Source organism: Rattus norvegicus, chromosome X (assembly GCF_021556685.1).
Source record: "Rattus norvegicus strain SHRSP/BbbUtx chromosome X, alternate assembly SHRSP_T2T, whole genome shotgun sequence".
NCBI lineage: Eukaryota > Metazoa > Chordata > Mammalia > Rodentia > Muridae > Rattus > Rattus norvegicus.
The window spans coordinates 115649898-115676245 of NC_141554.1; the positions used below are offsets into that span (position 1 = coordinate 115649898).

Genomic DNA, 26348 nt, shown 5'->3' on the forward strand with positions numbered 1-26348 from the left:
GATCAATTCCATGACGTACATGATGGAGGCTCCTGTGAGTGGGAGTCTGACTTTCATTTATGCCAAGCCACAACACAAGTAAAAGAAATAAATGTAAAGAGGCAACATTTAAAAATATGTAGATGGCCAATGCTTCAATTTGAACTTCTTTTCTTTTTCTCCATCTTTATTAAATTGGGTATTTCTTATTTACATTTCAATTGTTATTCCCTTTCCATGTTTCCAGGCAAACATACCCCTAACCTCTCCCCTCCCCTTCTATATGGGTGTTCCCCTCCCCATCAATTTGAACTTCTGCATCTGTATTGGCAACAAAACAAAGTTTAGAACAGCTCTCTCGAGCTAAAGTAATCTTGTTAGGAAAAAAGAATGTACCCAAAATTAAAGTTCCCTTTCCTTTACTTCAACCCCATATGCTCACATCTCATGGAAGCCATGTTACTATCACACTGTCTTCCAAACTGAATTATTTAGGACTGCAAAAACCTTACTCAAAACACCACTGCTGATAAAAAAAAAACAATCCTAATGCAAATATAGTGGTATTACATCACCTATATTGGTTTTAGATCAGTGATATATTTAGTTTATTATGCCAATGAGATTCTTACTGATGCAAAAGACTGGGACCAGGGGCAGGCAAGGAACTAAACAGTAACATTGGTGCTATTAAATAAAGTCCCAGCAATCATTGACATTGATATTTTTCAAGCATATAGTAAAATTAAACATAAGAGTCACTGGCCTTGTCTGGCATTAATAGGAGGGGAAGCTCTGAGTCCTGTGAAGGCTGGATGTCCCAGAGTAGGGGAATGATAGGGCGGTGGGATGGGAGTGGGTGGGTGGGACAGGGAGCACCCTCATGGAGGCAGGGGGAGGGGATGGAACATTGGGTTTTCAGAGGGGAAACCAGAAGGGGATAACATTTGAAATGTAAATAAAAAACAACCAATTTTAAAGAAGAAATCGTTTAACATCACTCAATATCTAGGGTTTTTCACAATTATAAACAACACCTCTTTATGTGCACACTGAGCAATTATCAATTTTCACAAACTAAGGTAAATTAATTTCAACATATGCTTGTAAGCTTGGATTTTAAAAAGTTCCAGGAAAGAATTTAATGAGCTACAATGTAGCTCACACCTAAAATCCCAGTATATCTTCTTGGACATGAAGCACCAATGAGTTGATTTTGTTGAAATGAAGATGTTACGCTAATCTCTGGGAGATATGAAGAAGAAAAAGTATAGCAGCTAACTACTGGTATCTGAGAGTCCCAAAGGAAGTCAACTACCATAGGAAATGGATCTTCAACCTGCATCATTATAGCTACTTTTCAATTAGCTCAGCTGGCCTTAATTAGAAGTAGAAATTCCTGCTACGTTACTAACCCCTGTTAAGAGGAATAATACAGAATGTAAACAGCCACGGAGACATAACTCTGTGTCATCAATGCTCTCCACTTCTCCCAAGATTAGGTCAAAGGGTCAATAGCTCTATCACTAGTCCAAAACCAAGAAGACATTCCCATGAACTATTTTTGAGAGCAGCTCTTACTGTAGACACATCCCTATGTCAGCATTGCAATAATATTTATTCTGCTATAACACATACGGTCAGTGAAAGGGAGAAATGAATCTTTGCTTTGAGTTATGTGGAGTGGACATACCAAGTAAACAAATTCCTTTTTAATTATTAATTTCTTTAAAAAGCTCCTAGAACAGTGAGGGGGGAAAGGAAAACAAAAGTATTTTCCTCTGTTCATTTATCAAAGTTGAAGCACAATATAGGAAGGGCAACATTCAGTAGTTACATAACTTGTGTCTTAGTTCCTTGGCATGAGATTTTAGAGTCGAAGTTTCTGTCCTATTCCCTCAGGGCTTTAAGACCTCATTTTCAGTTGTGAAAAACAGTAAGAAAGGAAATCTAGAAAGAAGTCAAATTCTTCATTCCATGGTTATGGCTTATTTCCTCATCCAGGAATTAAATATCTCAATCACATTTGCTGGATCATTTGCCCCAAACTAAGTCACACACACACACACACACACACACACACACACACACACACACACACACACGTATGTGCCCACCCTACACACACAAAATATTATACCCACGAAAAATATTGTATACATGTCATTATCCTTTTTTATTTGGTTTGTGTCTAATTTGATCCTCTACTAGTAGGTAATCAAACGCACTAGGAAGACAGGGGCGATAGTTGAAAGATGGTTGACACAGAAGGTTGACACTATTGGTTAAGATGAGGACAGGAGATATGCCATGAAATTTCAATTCATCATGTCTTTCTATCTCTTATTAGCATGGATAACTGAAAGTGGATGGTATTCTCATTAGTCTTTCTATGAGGCCACAGGGATATCCATTTACAAAAAGGCTACTTAGCTGGTGAAACTTGACCCGAAATTTTTTTTTTCTGGCTAAAAATCTGTTCCATGTCATATGGCATAGGACTATGACCAAAAATCCACATTCTTATTTTTTTATAAAAAGTCCTTCTTATCAGCACCTCAACATCACAAGTTTTGCCTAAAGGAGACCTGTTTGACTGGGGGTGTTTCCTGATTGATCAAGAGTACAAGTTTCACAACAGAATCAAATGTATCTCTCATGCAAACAAAGAGTCCCTAACTTTCACTTTGGACAGCATGAGAATATATGTTCAGTATTGGTGCATTTTAGAATTGACATAACAAGTACTGAGTCAAATTGGTTTCGAGACTGTTTCATTTAATATGTATGTATATATGTATGTATTGCTGAGCTTAAGAAGAAGAACTCTATGAGTAGCTGTAATAAGTACCCATGATTATCCATACATCTTAAGATTACTGTTGTTTCTCTTACGTGTTTATACAGTTTCTACACGTGTAGCAATGAGAACCTATTCTTTTTTTTTTTTATTAACTTGAGTATTTCTTGTTTACATTTCGAGTGTTATTCCCATTCCCGGTTTCCGGGCCAACATCCCCCTAATCCCTCCTCCTCCCCTTCTTAATGGGTGTTCCCCTCCCCATCCTCCCCCCATTGCCACCCTCCCCCCAACAATCACGTTCACTGGGGGTTCAGTCTTAGCAGGACCCAGGGCTTCCCCTTAAACTGGTGATCTTACTAGGATATTCAATGCTACCTATGAGGTCAGAGTCCAGGGACAGTCCATGTGAGAACCTATTCTTATATTAGAAAAACAACCATGTTAATGTGAAGGTTTCTTTGTATGCCTGACAGCTGTTATAAGTCTAATAGGCACATTAGATATCTATTTCGTGATCATTTCTTTATACTGAGTGCCAATTAATTAATGTAACTAAATGTTAAGATACATAGAACATGTTTTATCATCATTATTTATTTTGTTATTACTTAATTCCTTTACAGATGGCTAAGTAAAAAAATACCAGAGTTCCTCTTTATCTTACGAGTCTAAGCGTATAGCCATTCTCTTTTTACCACATTGAATATGTTTTATTTGAGCTGCTCAAGATCAACACAGCTTAAGTAGCAGGTAGGAAATGGGGCTACTCTATAGGGAAAATTGCTGCTTTTCAACAAACCCAAAGGTTTCTCTTTTTATTTCTTCAGAAGGTACACACCAAATTGAAAGTAAACATGCTATCATCTACCTAACTACATCCTAACTGGGTTGACTTTTTCTCATTTAGATGGCCTACGATTTATTTCATCTTTAAAAATCATTATCTTCTAAGTAGTCTCTTCATCTCCAGCCCGTATCCAATGTTTGTGGAAGTAGTCAGGCTATAAATCTTAAATGAATAAAATCCTCTTCAGCATGACCTCGTGATGTGATTAAAAGTCCAGGTGCTTTATGCAAAATACACAAAAACCGAAGTCCTGCTTTCTCTTGTCTCTTCTCCATAGTCCCTACTCCAATGTTCAGCTCTCTGGCCAGAATGTAAGACTTCTTCCCAGGAACATATTTTTAACTTTTCAGAATTTTTATTTAGCTCAATTATGTAACTGAATATTTTTCATCTTGGCCTGTCTTTTGAAAATTCAAACTTTATTTTTATTCGTGTCTATATCTTTGTGTTATATGTGAGGTGTATGTATGTGTGTGAGTGTGTGTGTGTGTGTGTGTTCATATTCATGTGTATGCACAGTCATGCCTATACATGGAGGACAAAGGAATATACTGAGTGTCTTGCTCAATAACTCTGCTATATTGAGACAACATCTTTTATTGAATCTGCAGTTTGATTGGTGGCCATCAAGTCTCCCACATTGCTATGGTAATATATTTTTACACGGGTTAATAAGGATTCAAACACAAATGCTCATTCCTGCTTAGAAGTCTTCCTCCTGTGCCATTTCCTGGCCCCAGTCTCAGGCTTTTTGCTTTTGTTGTTATTGTTACTGTCCTGGTTTTGGCGATGGAATTCAGGTACCCTTGTACCTGCTGGGTAATCACTTTTGTTCTTTAAGTCCCCAAAGTGAACATTGCCTCTCTTAAGGAACTGTCGTTACAAAGGCCTTTATTCAGTCACTTGGTTCATCACTTATATATTAAGTTGCTGCCACATGTAAAAGCCTGGGCTTGGATTCAAGAAAATGAACTGGCTTCTTCAAAGATTTTCCAGAGCCAAATTGGTATAGTGAGGAGAATACTGTATTTGGAGATCTGTGCTTTAGTTCTGACTCTGCCTGGCATTTATAGCGATCTGTCTTTGCACCAAGTCATTTGATGCCACTTTGTTTCAATTTTTCATCTCCAAACTTAGTGGACCATGTAACATGGTTTTGTAAAAAATCTTTCTATAATGGCTACCATTTATTAAAAGCTAATTTCGTCCCAGGCAGTATGCAAATGATTCTGTTGGTTTAGATGGTTGGTCTTGGTTGCCAGCTTGATGGGATTTAGAAATACTTTGGAAACAAACCACTAGACATGCCTGTGATGGGCTTTCTAGATTAGTTTAACTGATATGGGAAGAACTATCCTAGGGACAGCACTTGGGGTCTAGTCCCTATCTGAATGAATAGAAGAAAGGGTACTGAGTAGCAGTACTTGTCTCTGTGCTTCCTGACCACAGACAAAATGTGATCAACTGCCTCAATTCCTGCAGCAATGCTCTTCTGGGCATGAAGAAACACACTCTCAAACTGAGCCAAAATCAATGTTTCTTTCCCTAAACTTGTTTTTCTGCCAGTTTCTTCACAGCAATGAGGAAAATTAATCCAATGGTGATTGCTATTTCTTCTATTGTAGGAATGGAAAAACATACCTATACTAGTGGTTTTCAACCTTCTAATGCTGTGACCCTTCAATAGAGTTGTTATGTTGTAGTGACTCCAACCATAAAATTACTTCATTGCTACTTCATACTGTAATCTTGCTACTGTTATGAATAATAAAGTAAATATGTGATATGCAGTATATCTGATATGTGACCCCTGGGAAAGGGTCATTGGACCTCCAAAGGGTCACAACACGCAGGTTGAGAACCACTGATATAGAGGGTAATATTCCCCAAGTACACAAGACATTTGTAAAACTAACGGTTGAATCTAGGCTAATTCCAAAGTCGCCATGCTCCTGTATTTTTTAAAAAAAAGCAGAACTTGCTTTTTTAAATATTAAGCTGTTTCACCGAGGGCTAAGAACGTGCTTAGCTCAGGTTGGCCTTAAATTCACAATCCTCTGTTTCGAAATTAAAGGCAGGCATATCATGACAAAGTTATCTGATTTTACAGTACTCTTCCTCTCATCTTCTTCCCCCTAGATAAACTTTAATAGGTATATTCTCTTTATTGCTTCTTTTTAATGTTTAATAATCATGAGAAATGCCAAGGAGAGCTTAGCAAAGTTGTGCTTTTTTTGTCTGGCTTTCACCAGAGATGTAGCAGATGCCTGCATGGCCACAAATTGCTAAGCTTTTTTTCTTCTCTTACTATGCTGGTGGCTCCCCTTTCCTGAGAATTCTACCCTCCCACTTTATTTAATCCAAACATAAATGTTTGCAAGCTTCAGCTTGGAAGAGAAAAATGAGTGAGAATATATTCTCTCAGAGATCCAGTTTACTTTTATAGAGCAGGAATGGATCCATGCGACACAGTTTTGTCTCCAGCAGCTCTGCCAGACTTAGTATAGTCTGGTTCATTAGAAACATATAATAAAATATTCTTCACAATTCAGTTCTTCAACTTCACTTTGATCAATACTTCATTACCTAAGTTAGATCTGCCAAAAGGGGTAAACTTGTTAGCCCATTTGTCCCATATTTGCATGAATATTATGCTGTGAATGTTACGCTCCTTTGAACTTCAAAAGAACTTCCTGGCCTCATTGACTACAACTTTAACAACAGAGAATAATGGAGTTATAGAAAGATCTTTTCCTGGCTAAGGACCTCAAACTTTGCTGATGCTGGACAGTAGCAAACTTTTACATAAGCAACAAATGGCTCATTCATCCACTGCAGTACACTATCAGTATTTCCTGGTGTCCTTAGCCTGTCTTCCTGCTTGTGAAAGCAACTACAAGTATAGCTAATTAGCTAGCAGTAAGTGGCAACACAAGTCTTCGCCACTCCTTGCGAACAGAGTTTTCTGCATACAAAGCACTTTTCCCAAAACTCTTCATATTTCCACAGCGACTGTGAAAGGATCTTTCACCATAAGGCTACCTCACATGCTTCCTACCCAGAGTGTCCCGATAGACCAAGCATGCTCCTGGACTTCAGACAAATCTACTCTATTCTAACCAGCACCTGGAAACTCAAACACTGAGCTTTCCTCAAGGAAAATGGAGACAGACAGTATGAACAGATGAAAAATTTTAACACTTCTAAATTTATATATTTTTCTCAGCTTTGTAAAATTTAAAAATAACACTCCTTTTCATATACTCCTAGGCCTTCCTTTCTCCTGTACTAGACAGTACAAATATGTGTCTTTTCCCTTTGAAGAATTTTTTCCTTTTTAAAATATAGTGATTTCCACTTGGAGAAATTCTGGAATAGAGAGTATAAAAACATCATAATTATTATTCATGAACCCAGAGACTTAAAAAGTAATTCTCTGGTGCATCCCATATATGAATCTAAAATTTTCATGGAACAGAGAACTATGGATAAACTCCAAAAGAAAAGAAAATAATATAGGGTGGGAGAGACCTCCCAGGAAATTCAGTAGCCACAGAGGAAAGGAATACAGACCTCACCACACAGAATTTAAACAGTGATATAAAAACACGACTTACACAAGCAGTATTTGGAATAACAAAAAGCTAGTAAGATTTTTATACATGGAAACTAAGTAACTAGAAAGAGCAATTAAGCCAAAATGTTACTGAAAAGACCCCATAGGAATAGGAAGATATGAAGGCAAAAATGAAATATGATTTCATACAATTATGATGATCCTCCAGTATAAAGATTAACAACTCTCTTGGTAAATGAATTATAAATGGACATTCATACAGAGGTAATAGGAACTTACTGAAGAGCAATTGGACAGTTATCAAGATTAAAACTAAAACCACCATTGGACTATCAATTCCTCACAAACCTGTGCATTAACATCTAAAGAGTTCTACTAATGCCCTTAATTTGTAATATCAAAAACTAGAAGCAACATATCTACAAATAGAGCATGCTTAGTTAAACCATGGAATATACATGCAGTTGAAAATGATCTAGGCATTAGTAAAACATGTCATTGTTAAAAATGTTCTAACATGACATAGAAGGCTATCACGTATAGATTTGTCCTTCTGAGATATAATTTAAGAAAAAAATTATAGGGCCACCAATTTTTTTTAAAAAATGAGTTTTTAATACAGTACTTGGATCATTTGTGGGAATTCTCCATTTGCCTGATATTTCCACTGTTTATTACTTACTCCTGTTAGGGTATCAATACAAATATATGGGCATGAACATTCCATGTGTAAAGGCAGCACACATGACACACATACTGTGAGATTTTCTCTTCCATAAAGATTATTTTGCATATCTCTGATTTGGGTGTGACCACATGAAATTTCAGCAAGCAATTACCATGATGATGTCCTCAACATCTGAGAATAATCTGAAATATTAGACCCAAACCAGTGCCTTAAGCCATCTGTTACACCAACCAAATAGTAAAATGCCTCGAGACATAATAATGGCCACAAAAAAAAACATTAGAAAGTATCAGTTTAGGCTTCATAAATCATCTCTCTTTGATTTGTCAACAGAGCTCTAAGTCTTATGATAATATTCTTCGATTCTTGGTAAGTATGGAAGACCTCCAAGAAGAAATAGTCTATCGAGAGTTACAATAGTCCCTGTGAGGCCATCAGTAACACAGGGTATAAGGGAAATGTCTTTCTAAGAGACCAGGAATTTTTGATATCTGCCAATTGTTAACGGAGTTAAGAACGGGCAGAGAACATTTCTATCACATGTACTTAAAGAAACAGAGAGTGTTCCGATATGGACGACTCTGTGGATGCATGGAAAAGTGGGTAATGTGAGAAAGACAAGGGGAAAAGATCCAATTTCCTTTCAGAGACTGCCCGCCACTTCTCTTCCATTTATGCCTCACTTATACTAGATGTCACTACAAATCACAGATGCTTGAGCTCCTTATCAAATGCACTTTTTGTCCCAGGAAGAAGACCGTTTGCTATAAAAATCATTGTGGGACAGACACACTCTTACTGACTGAATAGGCTGGGTTCTGCCCTTTCATATCAATGCGCCTTTTGTCGCCCATATTTAATTCTATGGATAGAAGAGATAAATGTTCAAATGATGGGATTCAGATGGTGCTACAGCTCCTATCAAGAATATTTTACAGCTCTTTCTCATGAATAAGTTCAGTGGAGCACAGAATATACCCCTGCTCAACCAATTCCACTTTATGCTTTTTTTTTCCCTAAAAAAGAATCATAGCTTAGTTTCCTCCTTAAACATAGAGCAAGGATTGACCTCAAACGTGGCTGTAAGTGGCCAAAAGAAGTTGGGGCCTATGCTGTGCAAATGTAGCAGAGAGCTTGTAATAAGATCAGATGTGTCAGTGGCAGCAAGGAGTGGCAGATTAAATTTCATCCCCTCCAGCCTTCCTACCACCCTCATTTTCTCTAATGTGTTAGCCCAGACAAATCACTGATTTTTCTAGAACTATTGCCTGGGTTTGTGTGGACATTCCTTCCAATAAATGACATCGAATTTCCTAACAGTTCTTGGCATTTAAGTTCTATTGCTGGGTCTGAATCCAGTTCCTTCATTGATTTCCGATAATAGAGAATATGCAGAGCCTGCCTTCCTTTGCTTCCTTGGTTTTATGCTTTTTCATAAACTAAAACCTTCACTGAAGCGTCTGAAAATGGGAAAAAATCCAGCTCATCTGTCAGATATTTCTGGAGTTACGTAAAATAGAATGATAGTTGTAGAGTTGAGAAGAGGAAAGCGAAAATGTGTCATGTTTTCTTTGAGATGAAAACTATATGATAATCAGAAAAACAGCCTCAAGTTTAGTTGGCTTGCTTCAAAGCTCTCATTCTTTCATTGACTCATACATAAATCAGTAACATTTACGTCCTTTTCATAGAATATTAGCATGGCCACATTTGGGCTAATCATAATCCCTACAGAATATAACCACAATTTCAAAGACATGATGCATTTGAGATTTTATTTTTTTTAAAAAAAATGCGAGATACTTACGTTTTACTGGCTCTGTTTTGCTTGCTTCCAGGAAAACAAAGAAGAAAACCAAGGAGGCGATATATTTTATGCCTTCCATTTTCCACTCTCTTCTCCTTTGAGCTACTGCAAAATGCAGCTCAGAGACTCCTAGGACTGGTGGGCTAAAGCTGTTGGGAGGGAAAAAGAAAGGAGTAATTAAAAGAGATCCCTAGGGACTGATGAACATCAATGATACTTAGGTTCCTAACTGGCTAAAAAAATACTGAGGAATGTACCAGAGTGCAAGCATTGTTTGCAGAAGAAAAAGAACTTGCCTCTCCTGTCTTGTAAAGATTATGGGAGGAAATTCTCCTGAGTTGAGTACATATTCCTGTCCAACACTGAGGCTAAATCCTTACAAGGAAGTTATAGGAAAAGAAAAAGAAAAATTGAAAATTTTTGGACATTTTATTTTTGGTGGATGGAACTAGAGATTCAGAAATTAGGGGTCTATTTTTTTTCAAAGGGCTATTCTGGCAAATGAGGTACAAGTAGCAAGGATTTTACTACAGCTATATCTGAAATACAAGCCTAGTAGCCTTCGGATGAGACTAATTTAATCATTAATCGTTCAAAGTTCCCTCCCCAATCAGTGTTTCTCTCCTGTCTTCTATGAATTCTAAAGGAATCTTCACTTTGGGAGCTTAGGTTGCAAAATGTAGATGCAATCTGGTAGTGGATGCAAGTGAACATCTGAGAAGTCTTCTTGCTTAGAATAGTTTGGACATTTTTCTCCCCATGAAGCCCATTGTGAAAAGAAATGTAAAATGGGGTGGTTTTAAGAGAAAAAACATTCAACAAAATTTTAAGCAAATTTCAACAGTGATTCATTCAATTTGTCCTACCACGCAAGAGTCTGTTAAAGCAACCACAATTCTTTAAAAATAGGTATTGGTGGGCAAGCTTGAAGTCTTAAGCTTTTGAAGCTTTAAAACAGACAATTTGCTTGTGTCCAGTCAAGACTATTTTCCATGGAACTAAGAGTTCATAAAATTCTTCCAACAGGTGATTGGAAAATATTTAAATATTCTAGAAGCATTTAATCAGGGGATAATCATAAGTAGTAACACACACATGGTGGTGCTTTCAGTGAATCTTATGTAAAATTGGCCATAACTATTTATTTGATGGAACAACATGCAAGATGCTTTTTTTTTTTGAGAACTGAATCTCTCTGGGCTCTATAGTGGATGTCACTGCCATGATCATTGAAAAAATCCATTGTATCAGTATAGCCTGGTGGTGCATGCTTGCAATCCCAGCAGGCTGATGCACAAGGATCAGTGTAAGTTCAAGGCTCACACAGGGATACCTTGTCTAAAGTACCAAAACCCAAAACCAAACAAAACCAAAAAAAAAAAAAAACCCAACCAACCAACCAAACAAACAAACAAAAAAAAACACCACCACCACCATCAACAAAAAAACCCTCTTTGTTTCAGATTATAAATATATGCACACCTGGCTGATCATAGAGCCTTATTTGTGCTATCAGGCCGATGTGTAGCACCCATCTACTCTCTTTCTCAGCTCACCCTGCGCATTATGGAAAATTCACATTCTCCTAGGGCATGCTCCTAGCCTTGCTGAAAGCCTGGATTCTGATGCTTCTGTCTGTTTTGTGGGCTTCCAATCTACTTTGAGTCGTTCAGAACATCACTGTATGTTGAGAGCAACTAGGTCCCTTTGAAGCAAAGCATTTTTATTAACAGTTTAACACAGCCACCCACTCCAATGGAGTTCTTCCTGAGTCTGCTTTAATAAGCTTCTTTCCTCTAAGTCTCCTTAAGACCAAGATTTTTAACTTTGGAAATCTAATTTATCACCATCACATATAGATCTCAAGGGGTGCTTCTGAAACCATAGCTTTTGAGTCTCCCCATGTAAGAATCAACGGGGTTGTTTTGCTTGTACAATGGTTGGGCGATTTGGTGAACAGTAGCACTGCTTCATAACTCAAGCTGGCAAGAAAGTGGCCCTTAGAATTTTTGCTTTTCTTGGGTCCCAACTAATGTTATGAGCAAACAGAAAAGTTGGTGACTAGAGAGCAATTAATCTCTTTTGGCATTCCTGTCATCTGTGTGGCCTCCCAGAGGTGATGGAGAATATCAGAAAACGAATCGTTTTATAAATATTCATGTATGATTTACAAGATCCTGAAGTCTTGCCTTTGTGTTCTGTGCAGAAATCTGAACCGAAAAGGATTCACTCCCCAGGGCTCTTCGTTATTCTATTTCTCTTTATTCTTTTACCTTTCTATTTTGGGGCAGGAGGTTGTTAATGACATTTGTTGGGATTGTTGCAATAAACAGAAGCATCGCTCAGGAAACATCCGACTCTTATTCCTGCAAAGAGCCAAAGTGTCCCTAATTTTTCAAATTATACTTTGACCCAGTTAACTGGAGTTATTTCTGCATTAACTCTCTGCTTCACACAGACTGCTGTGCTGCTGAACTTGCACTGGTTCTTACAGCTTACTTAGAACTGTAACCTGTTGGGGTAAGGACAAAGGATCCAGGGCCCAGGAAGAATGGAACAAAGAAGACGAAACCCTGCAAATAACCATAAGAGTAAAGATGGGCTGCGGGAGTGTTTTGGCTTTCTAAGAGATGGAGAAATGTGTCAGATACCCAAGGAAAGGCATCAATTCAGGTGTCTCTAGGAAACCAGTGTTCACATTGCTCATTTGAATCAAGCAAAGAGGCCAATTGCTCCTTGCTCAGCTGTAACTGCAAGATCATCTGGGCCGCACATTCTCAAAGCAGATCTCCTGAGCAGACCAGAACCAGAGACATCTCTAAAGAAAAGACAACAGTTATCCATGTGACAGACACCACTTTACACCTGACAGTGTCTCTTCAAGGCTGAGGCAGAAGCTTGGCTGACTTTGTAGTTTCAGCCAATGGCATCTGTGGGATAGCCCCTTGGGTAGCAATTTTCTTTCTGACAAACAATCAGAAAGACACTGGAGACCCCAGTCTTTGTCCATCAGCTGAAATCCTCTTACCAAGCTACCACCCAACAACAAAAGCTCCCTTAACTCTGGGTGGATACCAAAGAAAGATGAGAGTTTGAGTCCAAGGTATCTCCTGTCAGAGGCAGAACCTTCATCATTGCTTATGCCTGACAAAGAGAACGCCTTGCTTTTGGCTTATAAAACACCTTCTGATCTAGCACTCCGCTTGACTCCGTACAATTATACTGTCAAACACCGGGTAGTGCACTGGACGGAGACGGAAATCAGAGTTGAGTTAGTGGCAGGGCTGGAAGGTAGGTTTTTCAGGCCCTAAAATCCAGCAATCCCACTTATTTCTTGAGCCTAGTAGGTCGAACTGATCCCAGCGGTCTGGGCTTGAAAAAAAGAAAGGTGTGGATGAGGAGGATGCCCTAAAGAGACAGGAGCCTCTCCTCCACTCACCCTGTTTCATTAACTAGTGAATCAGTCCACAGTGCTTCACTAAAGGAGCAAAACTGGCTCTCCCTTGCACACATGTAGTAATAAACCAAAGCACAAAACCCATAGGTATCTTGTCAGGGAATGCCGGCACTGCTTCTGGAAGGCTAAGAAGTACCAAAACAAGTAAAAAGACTGGTTGAACACGGAGCGGCAGTTGTGGGTTCAAATCCCCAGCTCCCAGTCTGTTTCTTGGGGGTACCTGGGGTTCTCTCTTCATTCTGTCAGCAGGACTATAGAACTGCTTGGGATGGCAGGTCCCAAAGTTCAAAGCACCCTGAGGGAACGTCCAGGGGGACAGTTCCAGGCAACAGAATGCACCCCACCTGTGAAAGGATTGGATAGAGAGGCAGAGGTGAGGGGAAAGGCATAAGGCGCTGCTTACTGACCTGGGCACTGGCCTCTTCCTTCTGCCACGCTTGCACACGCTCTGAGCTCCCTGGGGCGCTCCTCCGAGGTCTGGGGCTCGCAGGTTGTGGCGAGAACTTGAGTGCGCGCGAAGGGGGAGGGGGGACTCAAAAGTGGGTGGGAGGAAAAACATCACCGCCCTCGCACCACGAGGGAGCAGAGGCTCGCTTGGCTCCAGGGGGCAGAGCCAAGGCGCGGGCGCGGCGGCCCGGGGCCACCTGCCCGCCCGCCTGTCCGCTCCCCACTTGGCCTGGCTGTCTGGCGCTGGCGGGAAGTTCTCCAGCAAGCAGCCCAGCCGCTGCAAATAGGCACCCCTTTTTGGTCCCAGCACCGGGCTTTATTCCTACATCCCAGACCCGAAAGTTACAAAACGGGGAGAAAGTGTGAGGCTCAGCCGGCACTTTCCCATCACGCAGCGCCCCCACCACACACCCCTCCTTTGGCAAGTAGAGCGTTGGGGTCTTAAAGGGACCGCGCATCTTCTGCAACCCATCCTCCGCCTCTGCAGAGGATGCTCTGAAGAGCTCCCCACCTATGCTGAAGTCCTGAAGACCCTAATTCTTAACAACCCATGACTCCTCGACATGGATGCACCTCGCCTTCTCTCCTGCGGGGCAGGGACCCTTCCCTTTGCACCTGGTCTGCTCCTGGACTTGTGCTCTGTGTGCAAGTTGAACTGGCCTTACAAATCACACCCTAAGACACATCATTTTGGGACATTTCTCTTATCATCACCACAAGTGACAAAGGCTTGGTGCTTTTCTGAACATGATAAGGGAGGGAGACTGAGGGCAACTCGGAAGATCTAGTTTCTGCCACAAAGAGATTGCTCTCCCAAACCCCGTGAGAAGCATCCCCACTAAATGTTAAATATTTTGAGGAAAATTTGAAGTGGCCCGACAGACATCACCACCCCTTTTTTACCAGTCCTGCAGACTCTATATTGGACTAAGGGCCTGACCTTCAAAAATCAAAACACGAAGAGCGAGTAGTTTTTCTGGAGCTCACAGACACTACTCCTGATGTGTACTTATGTGTCGGACTTCAGAATCCTTGAAAACTCACAAAGCAACTTCTTGACAGACAATACCCATTCACAGTTTAAGCTCCCATATTTAGAGGAGATCCGAAGGGTGTTTTGTACATGAAGTGGATAATGCTGATATTCTAAACACCCGTGTCCCGCTTTATGGCCTACGGAGTGTATACAGTGTACTACATCAATATTAGCATTTAAAACCTTGACACTTTCCTTACAAACTTAATAAGTTATCAGTAGCTTTTCTTAAGAGATGCCGGGGACCTTCTGTGCCAGTCAAATCAACTTCTTCCAGAGACGTGAAAACCGACATGAGCGGTGGATGCACGCAAGGTCACACAGATAGTAAATGACATATTTGAGAGTCTAACTCACATATCCTGAGTCTTAACTCGTCTTATCTCTAGTCTACAGAAGGAAATGCAATTGCGGTTCAGTGAAACTGTGGTTAGTGAAAAGCAAGCAAGCCAGCAAACAAAAACCCACGCACTGGGAGCAAGGAACAAATGAGAATTGAAACAAGAATAATTGTCCTTAGAAGGGATCCTCCTTTCTCTACCGACTTAAGTATTAGTATCATTCAGCCTGGCCACGCATTGCTGGAGATGGTTATTTCATTGTTACCAAGAGAGAGACCCGCCCTTTCTGAGAGGTTGCCTTGGGGGCTTAATGTGTCTAGTTCCATTCTGCTGCCCAAGTAGCCATACATTGCCACGTGCATTCAATTTGTGCTGTAGTAAATTAGTTCGAACTTGGAGCTGTGTTGCCTTATAACTGTGGCATTTAATGTGCTGATATTTTGTATCACTAACCAGAGTTCTTCTAGGGCTAGGGCTGCCTGTTCAATTCCCTTTGTGTGTGTGTGTGCTCCAACTTTCACCATCTTTTCCAGCACACTTATAGAAGTATTCAGGGAATGGGTTTTAAGAAACAGAGACAATCATGGATCCTAGCTTTTGAAATAAATAGACTGAGATTGAAAACCTCATCTAGCTGGCTAAAACCGCACAGCCCTGCTGGTTGATATAGTATCTAGATTACTGCATGATAAAACATCCCCACACTTAGTGGCTTAAAGGAAGTTATCATTGTCAATTGGTTCTACTTAATTAGTTCTATTGAATCCACTCAAGATCGTTTATACATTTTGTTGGCAACAGTAAATGTGGCTGCTGTAATTCCCCGAGAGATTGTTTATTAATATAAATGTCGTGGTCCTTGTTTTAGCTCTGGTCTTGATTCTGAAACTGCAACTCTACTTTAGGTGAATAAAAATGTAGCCTTCCTACCAGTTCTTTTCCAAAATAAGCTGGTGACTATCTCCATGTGTGCCTTACCTTGTCTATTTAGCAAAAGTAGATTGCCTTGAAGATAGTCTTCTAGAAGCCAATTCAAGTTACCCCCCCCCATCAAAAGCTTGCTTCTTTTATTGTTGCACAATACTTTGTGCTAAGGTCACACCTCATTGAGGGACTGATTCTAAATTTGGGCCCCTACAAGAAAAGTTGTTACAAATATTTGACTATAATTTTTGCATAAACAGTATTGCATTGATCCAAGGTAAATGCCCAATAGGGAACCTCTTGTCTGTTTGGCAGATGCATGTATAATACAATTTTATAAGAACTATGTAGTTCTTTTTAGAGCAACTATACTATATGTTCATTGCCAGTTTATGTGATATCCAGCTTATTGCACTTCTACCAGCATTTACTGCTGCTGTTAATTTTATTTATTTATTCCAGTAGATGTACCTCATTTTGGTTTTAGCTTATATATATTATTTTTGTAAACATAGGTAATTTATTCTGAATTTTATATTGAAACACATGGGGCTTTGGTTAGCTAAAACAATATTGAAGAATAAGATGAGACAGCTCTCACTTAACTTATATTCATTTGGTTTTAATAGGATTCTCTTAATATCTAATGATATTTTCATTTTTATTCCCTTTTAGATTGAACCTGTTTTTAGCTCATTCTGATCTCAGACTTATGGTCTTCTTGCTTTAATTTCCAAAGTACTAGAATCATACCCATGTGTTATGCAAGCTGGCTCTATGTGTCATGTTTTCATGTGTATATCTGACATTTGGAGATCTCTACAAATATTTTTCCTAGTCTGTAGCTTATCTTTTATTCCCTTTTCATGGGCTTTTGCAGATTAAAATATGATTTCTTATAGGGATTTCTATATGTGGTTTGCATGTGCATTTTATATGTGTGTTCAAATGTGTGTGGGTCCATTTGAGTGTAGTTATGTATAGGGGGCTGTATAGGACTGTATAGGACTCTTCCTTAATCACTGTTTATCTTGTTTGAGAGAAGGTCTCTTGATTGAACCTGGAGCTCACACACACAAAACTAGTCTAGCTGGTCAGCTTGCTCCTTTCTCTACCTGAACTTACAGGGAGCTGCCACCACAATGTAGCATTGGTATGGACTCTAGGGATCCCAACTTTGATCCCCATGCTTGTTGCTGGCTGTTTGGCAAGCGCCTTAGCCATTGAACCACCTGTTGAACCCAGTTGATTTTTATTAAAATTACTGTTATGGATCACATTTTGTAGATGTGGCTGATAAATTTGTCTAGTTCTCCAACTCATGCATTTTCTTCTATATTTTTATTCTGAAATTGTTAGCAGTTTCAAGTTATATATTTAAGTTTATTATCTACCTCAAATAGAATCATTCATACATGAAATATGAAGTTAGGGTTCACTTTCTGTTTGTGGGTTTTAAATGCTTTGCTGTCTTTTGCGGATAAAACTACCTTTCCTCCATTGATTGCCTCTACACTTGGCCAAACATTGATTGCAAACATTGTGTGGGACTACTTCTAATTTCTGTGTATACTGTTTTCCGTGTCTTCCCTTCTACCGTCTTCATTATTGTATATGGACTGGAGAGTTTAATATGAAGAAAGTAGCTTATCTCACTTTATCCTTCAATATTGTTTTAGCTTACCGAAGTCCAATGCATTTCATTATAAACTTCATAATAAAGTTATCTAAGTTTACAAAAATACTTAACTGGGACTTGCATAGGAATGCCATAAAATCTAATGACCTATTTGGGAAAGACTAATTTGCTTTGTGTTCTAAGTCATGAATTCTATATTCCTCTGCATTTATTAATGTCTTCTTTTTCAAATTATGTTTCCCTTCCTTTTCTCCTTCTAGTACTTTGCACTTAATCTCATATAACCCCTCCCATGTTTCCTCACTTTCAAGTTGATTTTTTCTTTATTGTTGACACAGATGTACATACGAACATGTATACACAAATATTTATAAATAAATACAACTTACTGAGCCCATTTTCATTGTTTTTGTGTGCATGGGTTTATCTCTGTGGAGACTAATTTGGCTTCTCACAGAATTTATTAGTTGTCTGTAGTTTTTTCTACAGGTGAGTCTCAAAATTTTTCTTCATGTTAGCAAGACCATTGATTGCTATTGCCACCATTCTCGTCTTGTTTATGTGGCCATTTCCTAAGACAGGGAGCCTCACAGAAGACTTCATGGTATTTCTTAGAATCTTTCTGTCCCCTGTTCCAAGATGTCCTAAGCCATGGATGCAGGCGCTCTTATGTAGATGTATGGATTGGGGCTAGGCTCCTCACAATCTGTTGATATCTGCATTGTGTCCAGTTGTGGGGTTTTGTAATGCTTTTAATTTGCTATAAAGGGAGACTTATTTATCAGATTTGGTAGCTATAATTATCTATGGGGAGAAGGTAAGGTTTAGAATGTAGTAAGGAATTATGCTGGACTTCTGTTATCTTATGCATTAGTGCCTTGCACACTTCAGCATAAATCTCTTACACACATTTTGCTAGAGCCAAGTATAAACACACATATTTTCATTTTCTTTGAAGAATTATAAATCTGATTGTGCTCTAAGCTCAGTTTCCATGTGTACATTGCTAGTAATTATAAATGCAATTATTAAGATGGGCTAATCTATACTATGAGTTTCAGAATATATACTCATTTGAAAAATAGAAAATACTCCTGCATCTTAAGCTCAGGAAGTGTTGCAAAAGAGGGAGTGGAAAGATTTTAGGAGGCATAGGATTAGGGAGTTTGCTCTGAAAATTTGTCTCCTACTTAACATCAGAAGCTACACCCATAAAATATCATCAACAAAACTGAACAACAATAATAACAATGAAAGGGACAAACTGCACAGAGAAGAGCCCACAAGGTCTCAGCTGTAAACAAAGATCTATAGGCACCTGAGAAAAGCTATGAACAGGAGAGGTGGTCCCTGCTTAACCCCAGATGGTCAACCCCGAAAACATACATACAAGTCACATTGTATGGGTTCAGCAGATTACATTTAAGAATGTAAATATACATGTGTGTGCAAATTCATGTATACATGTAATAACAATTGATGATAGGGGGCCATGAATTTAAAGGAGAATGTGGAAAGGCATATGTCAGGATTTTGAGGGAGGGAAGGGAAAGGAGAAACATAATTAAATTATAAGCTCAAAAATAAAAGGTATGACTGGATATATTGCTAAATTATTAATAAATACTTAACTGTGGTATGATGATACAAACTTTTAGATCATTTAGATTTATTTATTTTACCTGTAAGGCTGACTTTTGCCTGCTTGTATATCTGTATACTGTATGCATGACTGTTGCCAGTGGAGGTCAGAAGAAGGTGTCAGATTCCCTGAAATTGAAGTTAGTGAGTGCTATGAGATGCCCTGTGAGTGCTGGGACCTCTGTAAGAAGACGTTTTCTTTTTTTTTATATTAGGTATTTTATTTTTTTCTTTTACATTTTATTTTTTATTAACTTGAGTATTTCTTATATACATTTCGAGTGTTATTCCCTTTCCCGGTATCCGGGCAAACATCACCCTCCCCCCTCCCCTTCCTTATGGGTGTTCCCCTCCCAACCCTCCCCCCATTGCCGCCCACCCCCCACCAGTCTAGTTCACTGGGGGTTCAGTCTTAGCAGGACCCAGGGCTTCCCCTTCCACTGGTGCTCTTACTAGGATATTCATTGCTACCTATGAGGTCAGAGTCCAGGGTCAGTCCATGTATAGTCTTTGGGTAGTGGCTTAGTCCCTGGAAGCTCTGGTTGCTTGGCATTGTTGTACATATGGGGTCTCGAGCCCCTTCAAGCTCTTCCAGTTCTTTCTCTGATTCCTTCAACGGGGGTCCTATTCTCAGTTCAGTGGTTTGCTGCTGGCATTCGCCTCTGTATTTGCTGTATTCTGGCTGTGTGTCTCAGGAGCGATCTACATCCGGCTCCTGTCGGTCTGCACTTCTTTGCTTCATCCATCTTGTCTAATTGGGTGGCTGTATATGTATGGGCCACATGTGGGGCAGACTCTGAATGGGTGTTCCTTCAGTATCTGTTTTAATCTTTGCCTCTCTCTTCCCTGCCAAGGGTATTCTTTTTCCTCATTTAAAGAAGGAGTGAAGCATTCACATTTTGATCATCCGTCTTGAGTTTCATTTGTTCTAGGCATCTAGGGTAATTCAAGCATTTGGGCTAATAGCCACTTATCAATGAGTGCATAACATGTATGTCTTTCTGTGATTGGGTTAGCTCACTCAGGATGATGTTTTCCAATTCCAACCATTTGCCTACGAATTTCATAAAGTCGTTGTTTTTGATAGCTGAGTAATATTCCATTGTGTAGATGTACCACATTTTCTATATCCATTCCTCTGTTGAAGGGCATCTGGGTTCTTTCCAGCTTCTGGCTATTATAAATAAGGCTGCAATGAACATAGTGGAGCACGTGTCTGTTTTATATGTTGGGGCATCTTTTGGGTATATGCCCAAGAGAGGTATAGCTGGAACCTCAGGCAGTTCAATGTCCAATTTTCTGAGGATCCTCCAGACTGATTTCCAGAATGGTTGTACCAGTTTGCAATCCCACCAACAATGGAGGAGTGTTCCTCTTCCTCCACATCCTCGCCAGCATCTGCTGTCCCCTGAGTTTTTGATCTTAGCCATTCTCACTGGTGTGAGGTGAAATCTCAGGGTTGTTTTGATTTGCATTTCCCTTATGACTAAAGATGTTGAACATTTCTTTAGGTGTTTCTCAGCCATTTGGCATTCCTCAGCTGTGAATTCTTTGTTTAGCTCTGAGCCCCATTTTTTAATAGGGTTATTTGTTTCCCTGCGGTCTAACTTCTTGAGTTCTTTGTATATTTTGGATATAAGGTCTCTATCTGTTGTAGGATTGGTAAAGATCTTTTCCCAATCTGTTGGTTGCCGTTTTGTCCTAACCACAGTGTCCTTTGCCTTACAGAAGCTTTGCAGTTTTATGAGATCCCATTTGTCGATTCTTGATCTTAGAGCGTAAGCCATTGGTGTTTTGTTTAGGAAATTTTTTCCAGTGCCCATGTGTTCCAGATGCTTCCCTAGTTTTTCTTCTATTAGTTTGAGTGTGTCTGGTTTGATGTGGAGGTCCTTGATCCACTTGGACTTAAGCTTTGTACAGGGTGATAAGGATGGATCGATCTGCATTCTTCTACATGTTGCCCTCCAGTTGAACCAGCACCATTTGCTGAAAATGCTATCTTTTTTCCATTGGATGGTTTTGGCTCCTTTGTCAAAAATCAAGTGACCATAGGTGTGTGGGTTCATTTCTGGGTCTTCAATTCTATTCCATTGGTCTATCTGAAGAAGACGTTTTCTTGACAGTTGAGCTATTTATCCAACTCCAGAGTCTAGATTTTTAAATGCTTCTATCTCATTAGAACACGGGGAAGCCAAATTGTTCATTTAATTTCCTAAAAATGATTGAATATCCGGAAATTGATGAGTGTCATATAGAATAAGCTTACCTCCTTCTAAAATGCAAACTAGCCGGGAATATGTATTTTTTCAGAAACTTTGGTGAATATATGAGTTGATATGTCACCCCACAGACCATTTAATACATGTAGGCTGTAGTACTGCTCTTTGTTGGTTGTGTGCATTTTTGTTTATTACTGAAATTTGGATCTGTGCTATATTTTATTTCTGTCAGCCATTTATAGAAAGTTTTAAAAAAGGGGTTGGTTTCCATTAGTGCAATTCAGATAAGAGTTTGAGCTTTCTCCCTTTAAGTTTAATAGAAGATTTTTTACTGTTTTTTTTCCTTTTTGGGGATAAGCATGCCCATCAGATTTGCTTTGGTCACTCAAAGTGCTCCATCATTATTTTGGGGTGTATACTTTAAGAATGCATAATCAGTCTAATCCCCTCCTCTCTGCCATAGGAATAATTAATTAATTAGTATAGATAATCAAATGAATCCTCCATCTTTGAATGACTAAGAAAGGTAAAGCTCCAGGCAAGTATATTTTATCTACTTAAGTGAGCAACAAAGGAAGCTCTGTGTTAAGATTCTGAGGTTTGGAAGTTGCTTATATTTGCAGCAAAAATTACCCAATAATTACCGATATCACTGCTTAATTCTGTTTCCTAGAATTATGCAAAAACCAGCAAAGTAAATATTCAAAGTAACTTATAATATCTCGGAATTAGAACTAATAGCAGCACATGATATTTTTGTTGTTTTGGTTGTTTGGTGCTAGATATTGAACCTAGGGCCTGCTTCATGTCTACAATACTATAATAAGAAAATGAATCCCCAGTTCTCGCATCAGTCATTTATTTTCTTTGTTTCCATATAGTCTGTTTAGTTATGTTGTCAGATTCCCATTAATACCTTTCAGTTGTTTCTAGCCAAGAAAAATAACCCAAGGCCCTTTTTTTTTCCAGAGCTGAGGACCGAACCAAGGGCCTTGTGCTTGCTAGGCAAGGGCTCTACCACTGAGCTAAATCCCCAACCCTCAAGGCACTTTTTATTTGTGTTTTGTGTTATATATGAATAGAATTTTTATAGAAAAGATTTTCTCTTTGTGTAAGTTTTTAAATGATTATTTTTCCCCCAAAAGATCACATCCTCTGATTTATAACACAGGCCACTGCAAAAGAAACCTTTTGTTTATAGCAAATCTGGGAAGCATACTGATTTCTTCAAAATAAACACACCCTACTGTACTATATTATAATAAATATCTAAGGATAGAATAGTGACTTTCTTGCTCCAGTGTAATAATATGCCTATAGTTGCAATGAGTGGGTCACATGGAAGAAATATAAAATCATTTGTTCCACTCAACATTTGTCTCACAAAGTTCCAAAACGTTTTTTTCTTTCAGATTTTCTATCCAAGAATGCCACAAAAGAAAACTGGAGCTAGGATATGTTCAATTGTCAGGCTGTACATAGACAAATGCAGTATAAGAATGACTCTCTAAAAACTGAACCAAAATAAAAAGCAAATAACATTAAAAAAAAAAGAATGACTCTCTAGAACTTATATTGCTATGGAATATCTAATCACTTTACCAGAATGTATTTGCTTAGATAGCTTACTTCAGGGTCCTAAGGTACCCATAGAGCTATCATGAACTTCCCAGAGTATTCCTTTTTATTCCCAGAGTTAGTCAGTTGATTGCTTCATTATCCTTTTTTTTTCTCATTAGAATCAACATAGTGACAATCTTGCCTTAACCACAGTCTCTCACTTCCTTGGGGGAGTAACATGATACAATCCAAAGAATTTAGAGTCAATGTGACTTGCCTTGGACTTTTTAAAAGTTATGTAAACTTCCTGAGCCTGTGTCCTTCCACGTTGAGAATGATATTGTTCTTGCTGTTCAGTAGAAGGCAGTATCTGGTGCATCGCAGATACACAGTAATTGCTGCCGTACTCGCCCTTTCTGCCTCCATTCTCTTCATCTAAATGTGAGAGCCATTTCACAATGTCTAAAGTTCTTTATTAGCTACTTGGTCTTACTAGTTTTCTGGTTTTCCTGTCTTTCCTAAATAATTCTATTTTTTTTCAGAACAGAGTGAATCTTAGGATGAGTTGAAGAGTAGAATGATAGCATTCTTTCAGGTGGGAGAATGAACGAGAATCCTCCTAGACGGATGCTTCTGCATCCGGGGTTGTCCTCCCACTGAGAGAATATCATACAATTCTAGAAGCAGATTTGGGGCTAAGGTCTTCTCCATTTTGATGGTAAATGAACTAAGAGAGAGAGAGAGAGAGAGAGAGAGAGAGAGAGAGAGAGAGAGAGAGAGAGAGAGAGAGAGAGAGAGAGAGTCAGAATAGAGTTAGGAGAAGCCACTAATAGCCTGTTCTTTCAGTTCTCAAGGTAAAAAATGGTGTTTCAGATTATAAAGGATGCTGGAAATTCACAATAGGAGCTGTACTCCAGAGGAGGCAGAGTCTACAAACTACTGAGAGCCCAATGCTAACTCAAGGTCTGAATGGTGCCCGCCCCCGTGATCTGCTATAGTAAACCAAGGATATAGTTTTTCTCCCAAACTTGAAAGAGAACTAAACAATCCTTTGTTTTCATTCTTGGGAGATTTCACACACACACACACACACACACACACACACACACACACACACACACACAGTGACATGTGGCTGACACTCCTACATGCTAACACAGTCTGGAAAAGCACAGAAGTGGCTGCTTTTTTTTTCAGTCACTGTGGTAGTCACCACCACACCCTATTATGCCTCCTTGAATCTGCTCTGGCTTCCTTTACTCACTGCTGTTACCTTTCTAGCCCCTTGAGGCATTTGAATCAGAAACATGGTGTGCAATGGTCATGTAAATCTGGCTCTCTAGGGAAAAATAAATGTTTCATTAGAGCAATTTCAAATTTCTCTGTGTATATATAGTCCCAAAATAGCCAATTTCCAACTAACAACATGTCAACATGTTGTCACTTGGTGTGAAGTTGGTGAAAAAAAAAAAAAACAAGTTGCGTGTAATCCCTTCACAAGCTGGTGAGAACTTGTAAGAGCTCCTCTGACTGGAACTGGCTCTGAAAACTCGAGCAAGCTATTGGCATGGTCAAGAGCAAAAAGCCAGAAGATGGTTTCTTTTCACAGGCTAGGATTCAGAAAGCATCCAAAAAGAATCTGATCCAACCCCCTTCCATGGAACCCATCATTACATCCACACTGATGCCTTGTTCCTTTCCTCTTTTTTTAGAAGCCCACAGGCCAATTATGCAGCCATCAGGCATGGATAATCTTCAAGGAAGGTGTGGGTTGAGGAGTGGTTGGCACAATCTTGATGAACTCAGGATGCAAAGTCCTGGACCCCTGGCAATACTACCAGGTTCTTCTCACTGACCACTACAGGAGGAGATGAGAACAAGGGAATGGAGTAAGCAGAGGACTACATGATTAGAAGTTAGGATGAGAAGGGAAGGGAACGTATGCTGTACTTCATTTGCAGGAATCTCTTCTCATGCATGTGCTGTGAAATGGATAAGGAGATAGCACATCCTCAGCTGGGACTCTCAACTTCTCCTGTCTTATGGAGGAAAATGACTATGTGTTTGCAGAGGTATCCTACAAGATGAAAACCTAGCCTAAATCTGATTAAGTCGCAGAAGGAGAAACTGAGGCTCAGATGTGGGTGAAACAGTGAGTCAGTCCTCTAAGCCATGTTTCTGACTGACAGTCTGGGCCTTCTACTCTCCCCTTCCCCCCATTCCCTGCCCTGCTAAGGAGTTACCAAGAGAAAGATTTGCCCCACCAATGACTTCCACTGCCAAACTAGAAACAAGAATAATAGTTTTTGAATGAATTAACTGTCAACACAATTGACACAATCATGTCCACAAAGTCAAACACTCATCTCCAGTTTTGCTCTATGTTTGAATTATTTAAAAATTTAGCACATCCAGGGGGTTTTGCCAAGAAAATCTAAAGTCACTCTCACAAAGACTCTGCAACCATATCCATGACTTTTTCTTCTCTTTGCATATTAGTGACAATATAATGTTCCTGTCACAAAAGTACCATCAAAGCCCTGATCCATTACTGTGCTGCAACTTAGGAACCTCAGCTTTATTTAGTCCTTGTCTCTGCCTTGACAGGCAAATATGCCAAATCCCTGTTTCTTGGTGGCCTCAGTTTTTCCATATGCAAAGTGTGGGAACTGAATGTTGAGAGCCCTCCACACTCTGGTTCAACTGTAAAATCACACAGCAGTTGTCCGTTATGGAGTCCACAGTCTCTGTGTTTAGCTGCACAACTTTTTGGTACCCAAGTGCCAGAGACACAATTATACCTCTCTCTATATATGCCTCTTTGTTTTGAAACCATTAGGATAGCCAGCTTCAAACTTCTATTTCTCATCAGAGACTTGTTGTTGCTGTCTTTGAGTTTTTCCGATAACCTCTTAAGTCATAAAAGCCTCCTTAAACTGAGAAATGACAAAGAAACTCAGAGCATCCTGTCTTTAACAAGAAATAGCCTAAATCCAAATGAACCTTTTACTAGATTATGGGCTCCAGGCTTACTCCTCAAGGGACTCTTGTGAAATCAGAGACAGAAAACAAGAGAACAATCAGACAAAGAGAAATGTCAAGCTAAAAGATTTGAGTTTATTTAATTTTATTGTTTTCAAATCTGCCGTGAGTAGAGCGGGGAGGGGAAGAAAAAGGAATCCAGAGAAACCCACCTACCCCCAGCTACAAAGTCCATGTGCTAAACCACGTTTTTCTGTCACTTAGAGTTCAGCTTTCTCCAATATTAATGGAACTTAAGCCAAACAAGAGTCCCTTTTATGCTTTCTCCCCCAGCTCCCTGCTTGCTAAGTCCTGTGCAAACGACAGCCGTTTCCAAGCACACGGCTGTGAAATTATCAGGA

General features: G+C 39.4%; 1 protein-coding gene across 2 annotated transcripts in view; it reads right to left on the minus strand.

The window, feature by feature from the left end:
- Chrdl1 (chordin-like 1) overlaps positions 1-13960 on the minus strand; it is a 103857-nt gene extending 89897 nt beyond the window's left edge. Inside the window, exons 1-2 of one of the 2 annotated variants that reach the window (XM_087600277.1) lie at positions 13566-13956; positions 9702-9850 (exon numbers count right to left, since the gene is read on the minus strand). In XM_087600277.1, coding sequence (XP_087456403.1) covers positions 9702-9850; positions 13566-13717 — 301 coding nt within the window. In that variant the 5' untranslated portion in view covers positions 13718-13956. 2 annotated transcript variants of the gene reach the window in all.
- Positions 13961-26348: the final 12388 nt, after the last annotated feature.